At 43.8% G+C, this 8,083-nt stretch overlaps 1 protein-coding gene across 1 annotated transcript; it reads left to right on the top strand.

Annotated features, from left to right (window-relative positions):
* The first annotated feature begins 1,722 nt into the window (after positions 1-1,722).
* LOC126335759 (uncharacterized) lies at positions 1,723-2,238 on the top strand. The gene has a single exon (XM_049999218.1). The coding sequence runs from the start codon at positions 1,723-1,725 to the stop codon at positions 2,236-2,238; it is 516 nt and encodes a 171-aa protein (XP_049855175.1).
* Positions 2,239-8,083: the final 5,845 nt, after the last annotated feature.

Raw genomic sequence — 8,083 nt, forward strand, 5'->3', positions numbered from 1 at the left:
TTATAAAAGCTAAACAATGCGTTGGAAGGAAGATGTGTATATTTAGAGAAAATAATTGCTGGGGCTCGTTGTACTGAGGTATGGAGAACCATCAATTCAATGCGAATGCCAAGCAGTGACAAATTATATCATGAAAATATTAGTTGTATCTGATAAACAATGTATTTAAAGGATTTATAGCAGAAAAATCGGCCTGAATTTTTCCCACAGATGTGGTATGAGAACGAAGAGGAAGAGTTCTTCAGGAGGCTGTGAGGAGCTGTGAGATGAAGAAGACACCAGGATATGGCTCAGTATGTCCAGTGCTCGTGACGTTTGGTCCACCTAAATTGTCTGAGATGCTAAGGAGGCTGTTTGAACGAGTATACAATGGAGAAGATGCACTAGATTGGGAAATATTTTACGTAAGACGGTTGCATAATAAAGCATCATGTAATGACCCAAGTGCGAGGGTCACTCCAAAAGAAATGCACACTATTTTTATAAAAATACAGTTTTCATTCTGCATGTGTGAAAGTTTTACAGTGTGTATATTCATGATTCTCGCTTGTTTTCAAACTTAGTTCAACCTGTTCCCGTGAGTAGCGCCGTCACAGTATGTCTTCACTATGGCTGCTACACTTGATGTTCGTCAGAAGCAACGTGCTGTCATAGAATTCCTGTGCTATGAAAACTAGGCAGTGGGAAACATCCACAAGAAGTTGAAATAGGTGTATGGAGATGCTGCTGTCGATCGCAGTACAGTTAGTCGGTGGTCAAGCAGATTACGTGATGAAAGCGGGCACGGCAATGTTGAGGATTGTTCAAATGGTTCAAATGGCTCTGAGCACTATGGGACTTAACATCTATGGTCATCAGTCCCCTAGAACCTAGAACTACTTAAACCTAAGTAACCTAAGGGCATCACACAACACCCAGCCATCACGAGGCACAGAAAATTCCTGACCCCGTCGGGAATCGAACCCGGGAACCCGGCGTGGGAAGCGAGAACGCTACCGCACGACCACGAGATGCAAGCTGTTGAGAATTGTCCTCGAAGCGGCAGGTCTTGTACTGCACACACCCCAGACAATGTGCAGAGCGTTAACGAATTGGTGATTGCTGACGTATCACAGTGAACGAATTGTCATGCTCCGTTGGGATAGGGGAAGGAAGTGTTTGCAGAATACTGGAAGTGTTGGCGTTCAAAAAGGTTTGTGCCAGGTGAGTTCCCACGATGTTGACAGTGGCTCACAAAGAAACAAGAAAACCGTCTGCAACGAAGTTTTGGAACAGTAAGTCCTGACCTGGCTCAATGTGACTGTCATCTCTTGGGGAAACTGAAAGACTCTCTTCGTGGAACAAAAATTGAAGATGATGACTCCCTTGTGCACGCTACCAAACAGTGGCTCCAACAGGTTGGTCCAGAATTTTACCGTGCGGGTATACAGGCGCTGGTTCCAAGATGGCGTAACGCAGTTGAGAGGGATGGAAATTATGTAGAGAAAAGAAAATATTGTTCCTAAAAAATGTATCTACGCACTGTAACACTTTCAAACATGCAGAATAAATGATGGATTTAAAAAAAATAGTATGCATTTCTTCTGGAGTGACTCTCGTAATTATAGGTGACTGACAGTTGGAAGAACACTGCACTCGAATTTACTGAAAGATCTAGTAGAGAAGGAACCAAGTCATAATCAGCAAGAAGAGTGAGTGGGATTCCGAGCACGAACATCGCCGATGGGCAACATCTTCAAAATGAAACTAACATGTGAAAAAAGCACAAAGTTTGGACTGGAGCTGGATGTTGCGCTGACAGACCTAGAGAAAACATATGATAATGTACCCACCAACAAACTGTGGGAAAAGTTAGAAGACATGGAGTTAGATGAAATATTGCTAAATTGTGCTATGAAATTATGTGAAAGTAACACAGTGAGAGTAATGATTGGGAATAATTGGGCAGAAGAATTCGAGGTGAGTAAGCAACTGCCGCAAGTATGTGGGCTGTCACTGACTCTCTTCAGCCTATATATAAGAGCAGCTCTGCAGACTTGGCGTAGAAAATTACATGTTATGGGATTGAAATTAAAAGACAGAAAGGTAATGAGCCTGTATTTTGTAGATGACCAGATTTTACAAGCAAAAGAAAAAGATGTTCTGAGCGTCGTAATAAGAAAGCTTACTGATGAATACAAAAAGGCTGGCCTAAAGATGAACATTAAAAAGTGTGAGTACTTGGCTGTTGGAATATAAAACGTAAATAATTTGGAGGTACATAGAGAAGTAATTGTAACTGTGGAAAAGCCAAATATCTTGGGGTATTATTTAATTAACAGCGCACAAGCAATGGTGATATCACTAGTAGGATTAATAAAGGATGATCTGTAACAAGGGCGTTGAACTTTGTTCTGTGGAACAAAAGAATAGGAACAACGAGGCAGAGAATGTGTAAGTTTATAGTCCAGAGTGTACTGTAGTTCTGTGTGGAGCATAAGCCTTAGCCGTTAATAAAGGAAGAAAAAGACGGCTTGCCACACAGATAGATTACTTAAGACGAATCTCAAGCAGTACTAGGATGGATAGGATGAGAAATGACGTAATCTGACAAAGGATGAAAATGGACTGGGATATCTGTGACGACAGCCAACAAAAACATCTGATGTGCTTTGATTATGTGAATAAGATGAATGAAGATAGGAGCAAAATAGGACACTACGATGGTTACCAACCCAGCGGAAGAAAACGGTCGCCCACGACTGAACTGGGTAAATTATGTGGGGCAGGCAATGGAAGCAAGGAATACGAAAGTTGAAGAAAGTCAAGATCGAGGCAGGTGGCTAATGGGGGCAGAAAAGCGGCACCAGCCGTAGATAATTCTCAAGAAGAAGAAGCAAACTCTAGTAGAGTTTGTGAGACTTAAGTTTTATTGTTTTAATCTTGAAAGATACATCCGTTGATTTCAGTTGGTTGCAGCTATAGTACTAAATAATGTAGTGTTCATTATTTACTGCATAAAACCCTACAGCACCAAGCATGGAAATTGAGCCAATACCTAGTCAGCAAACCTCAACGACTTGCTAACTCTTGTGATATCTGTTGGTGGACCGCGGTGTCTCGTAACTGATGTGACCCAACGGAGAATTGATTGATGCTTGTAGACTTTGAGGGTACAGTCATATACAAGTAAACACAAATTTTATTAGCAGACGCGGCCGAGCGCACACGTTCTCTTTGGATGGGAGAAGCATACGCGGCTGTAGCGGGTGCGTGTATATTAACAAGTACGTTTTACAACAGCAAGAAAGCAGGCAAGAAAGAGGCTTCTGCGCTCTATTACGTGATTATGTACCTGTGCGTAAGTGCTCGATGTTAGAGTTCATGGTGGTTAAGTGATTAGCGTTCGAGCTATATAAGACGAACATGCACGAGGCAACGGTCGACTCCCGATCAGTCTTAATTATTAATACTTTTGTTTCGTCACTGGTCATATTATTTAATTTATATCTCATTTGAGAGATAATACAACGAAAATGGCCACGTGTATTTGCACGAAGTATTTGCATGAAGTTTCAATTTATGTTTTACCTGCGTGTGTGACATATACCATCCTGCAACGTCTGATGTCGGGAGCACATCTGACGAGTAATTGTACACTACAGGCCATAAAATTGCTACACCAAGAAGAAATGCTGATGATAAACGGGATTCATTGGACAAATGTATTATACTAGAATTAACGTGTGATTACATTTTCACGCAATTTGGGTGCATACATCCTGAGAAATCAACACCCAGAACAACCACCTCTGGCCGTAATAACGGCCTTGATACGCCTGGACATTGAGCCAAACAGAGCTTGGATGGCGTGTACAGGTACAGATGCCCATGCAGCTTCAACACGATACCACAGTTCATCAACAGTAGTGACTGGCGTACTGTGACGAGCCAGTTGCTCGGCCAGCATTGACCAGACGTTTTTAATTTGTGAGATATTTGGAGAATGTGCTGGCCAGGGCAGCAGTCGAACATTTTCTGTATCCAGAAAGGCCAGTACAGGACCTGCAACATGCGGTACTGCATTATCCTGCTGAAATGTAGGGTTTCTCAGGGATCGAATGATGGGCAGAGCCACGGGTCATAACACATCTGAAATGTAGCGTCCACTGTTCAGAGTGCCGTCAATCCGAACAAGAGGTGACCGAGACGTGTAACCAATGGCACCCCATACCATCACGCCGGGTGAGACGTCAGTATGGCGATGACGAATACACACTTCCAATATGCGTTCACCGCGATGTCGCGAAACACGAGCGAGACCATCATGATACTCTAAACAGAACCGGGATTCATCTGAAAAAATGACGTTTTGCCCTTTGTGCACCAAGGTTCGTCGTTGAGTAGACCATCGCAGGCGCTTCTGTCTGTGATGCAGCGTCAAGGGTAACACCAGCCATGGTCTCCGAGCTCATGTTCCAAGCTGCTGCAAACGTCGTCGGACTGTTCGTGCAGATGGTTGTTGTCTTGCAAACGTTTCCATCTGTTGACTCAGGGATCGAGACGTGGCTGCACGATCCGCTACAACCATGCGGATAAGATGCCTGTCATCTCGACTGCTGGTGATACGAGGCCGCTGGGATCCAGTATTACCCTCCCGAACCCACCGATTCCATATTCTAATAACAGTCATTAGATCTCGACCAACGCGAACAGCAATGTCGCGACACGATAAACCGCACTCGGGAGAGGCTACAATCCGACCTTTATCAAAGTCGGAAACGTGATGGTACGCATTTCTCCTCTTTACACGAGGCGTAACAACGACGTATCACCGTTTCACCAGGCAACGCCGGTCAACTGCTGTTTGTGTATGAGAAATCGGTTGGAAACTTTCCTCATGTCAGCACGTTGTAGGTGTCGCCACCGGTGCCAACCTCCTGTGAATGGTTTGAAAAGCTAATCATTTGCATATCACAGCATCTTCTTCCTGTCGGTTAAATTTCAAGTCTGCGGCACGTCGTCTTCGTGGTGTAGCAGTTTTAATGGCCAGTAGTGTATATTACTCTTGTCGTCTGCCACATTGTGACTTACTGTGTTACTGATTGTGAATAACATCACTTGAATCATTATTTATCTACATTTCACTTGCGCTATCCAAACCTCTCCGTCCTCCTTGAAAATGTAACTAAAATGGTAAACAGTCAAATAATATATGAACACAATTTCATGAAAATGCACCTGTTTTTTTAATAGTATTACCTCTCAAATGCCATGTACATAAAATAATGTGACTAGCAATGAAAAAATATAAGAAAAGTGGTAGTGGGATTCGAAGCCCTTGCAACGCGTGAACGCTAGCCGCCTTTTTTTTTTTTGTTAATCTCATTTTGTTCGTTATATTTCTGCGGGATGGTTTCCCCATGGCACCCACTCAAGTTCATCGCTGACCCATTCACTCACGCTGAGCTACCAACCACTTGATCACAATGACTTCTTACGACCGGTACATTCGCACCGATATATCACATACATAAAATGGTTCAAATGGCTCTGAGCACTATGATACTTAACATCTGAGGTCATCAGTCCTCTAGAGCCGCTCGGTCATATAGGCCGGCCCACATACATAATAGACGTGTAAATCTTCTCTTGCGATTTTCTGGGAATTGCCAGAGTAGTGCACCTTACTACTTGCACATTATGTTGTTTTAATGGCCTACTAAAGATGTACAAAGTTTGAAGTAAATATCTGATCCTAGCGTCATGGCCTCCCGTTTCAAGAGCAGCACTGAGCGCAATTCGAAAAAAAAAGAAATGAAATGATAATTATGAATACCTATGATTCTGTCTTTGGCGCTTGTTACACCATATGTTGCTGCAAATTAAATTTATCTAAGACACTAAATTTTTATTTAGAGTTGAGAGGAGGTCTCTGTCTACCTCCAATCTGGAGAAAATGGAATTTATGTAGCACGATCGCTTCATACCGTACGCTCACGGGAATGAAGTATTCATTACCTCATATCTCCTAAATCGCTCTAGATATCGACACGAGATTGTGGCAAATAATAGAATGTAAAGAGAAAAGTTGGTGATATTTCGGGGGAGGAAACCAAATTGTGAGGTCATCGGTCCCGTCGGAATCGGGAAGGATGGGGAAGGAATTTGGCTGTGCCCTTTCGAAGAAACCATCCCGGTATTTGCTTGAAACGATTTAGGAAAATCACGGAAAACTTAACTCAAGATGGCCGGACGCCGGACTGAACCGTCGTTCCGAATGCGTGTCTAGTGTGCTACCCGAGTCCGGCCATCCTGATTTAGGTTTTCCGTGATTTCCCTAAATCACTCCTCTGAAAGGGCACGGCTGACTTCCTTCCCCACCCTTCCCTAATCCGATGAGACCGATGACCACGCTGTCTGGTCTCCTTCCCCAACCAACCAAACCAAACCATCCAGTGTGCTAACCATTGCGCCACCTGGGAAAGAAGAGAGTGTTTTTCTGTATGGATAACGTACTTCCATACTAGCAAATAGTCTTTTCAATATCTGCCAAAGACTCTTTCAAAACTTACAGTACTGGATTGAAAAAATTAACTAAAAGCCATAGATTCTGCTACATCGCCGTAGATAAGAAAGTTAAGCATATAGTAGAATACTCTCCTCTTTGCGTGCTATCAGTTTCCAAAATCTCGTATCGAAATCTCGAGCGGTTTGGGAGGTATGAGGAGTGTTATGAATATTTCGTTTCCGTGCGTATGCGGTCCTCAGTGATCGAACCACATAAATTGTACTTTCTTGAGACGGAGACAGACAGAGACCTCCTCTGAAGTGCCGGCCGAAGTGGCCGTGCGGTTCTAGGCGCTGCAGTCTGGAACCGCGAGACCGCTACGGTCGCAGGTTCGAATCCTGCCTTGGACATGGATGTGTGTGATGTCCTTACGTTAGTTAGGTTTAACTAGTTCTAAGTTCTATGGGACTAATGACCTCAGAAGTTGAGTCCCATAATGCTCAGAGCCATTTGAGCCATTTCAATACATTAACTCAAATTTATTTGCAGCAACATATGATGCAATATGCACTAAACGCAGAATCAAAGCGATCCATATTTCTCATTGCAAACTTTTTCTAATTCTGCGCAGCGTCTTACTTAGATGCGATTATCACATTAAGCATTACCATTATCGAAATTTTCAGCACTTCACTGACATGCAAAGCTTTATGTAACGAGAAAATATTTTTTTTACCTATTAGTTCCTGTAAAATCATTTGAGAAACATAGCAGGGCGTGCGCCTCGATTATGTCATCGGAGCTCATCGCCAACCACCGCGCCGAAAGCAGGCAACGAATGTGTCGTGCATTCCAGCCCTCTGGGAGGCGCGGATCTGCGGCTATCGACCCTGCCACCCCGCTGCCATTGTACCGTTGTGTGCTGCCTCATTGGATAGCAAGGGTTTGTTTCCCGCACTGTGTCAAGACGCCTCGATCTGGGCCCCCTGTGCAGGTAGCCCGATTTCTTTCTGTACGCACCAAACGGGCGAAAGTCACCCATGGTAGGCTTGGCTCTAGGGTGGCCACACGAGTGCCACAGTGTCCATGAATAGATGGTGGCAGCTTCGAGTCCTGGTAAATGGCAGACACTCGAGACTATGAGAAATACTTCAGCAAGTAAACCTACTGCTCTCCAGTCAACATCTGAAAGTGACGACGGAACTACGCCTCTACCGAACAACATTTCTGCTGTCCATCTTATATGGAGGCGGCTTCTGGAGGATCACTAGAGGATCATCTGTAACAGTAGTCTGATAGCACTGCAAACCCTACAAAACCGAGGCTTATGGTTGATCCCTGGAGCACTTAAATGGGCAAGGTATAATGATCTTCGTTTGCAAATGGAGATTGTGGGGGAAGTAGTTGTATTATCCACTCAAGAACAGCTCGCTACCTTTGAGAGCACTGAGACCTACTACGACACATGTTCATTATGTGTCACCCACGATAGGTGACATCACGTCAGAGTTCAAATGGCTCTGAGCACTATGGGACTTAATATCTGATGTCATCAGTCCCCTAGAACTTAGAACTACTTAAACCAAATTAACA

The sequence above is a fragment of the Schistocerca gregaria genome, chromosome 2, assembly GCF_023897955.1.
Source record: "Schistocerca gregaria isolate iqSchGreg1 chromosome 2, iqSchGreg1.2, whole genome shotgun sequence".
NCBI lineage: Eukaryota > Metazoa > Arthropoda > Insecta > Orthoptera > Acrididae > Schistocerca > Schistocerca gregaria.

Bases quoted from the DNA above. Each gene is read 5' to 3' on its own strand.
- LOC126335759 (XM_049999218.1), top strand. From the start codon at position 1,723: ATGGGCAACATCTTCAAAATGAAACTAACATGTGAAAAAAGCACAAAG.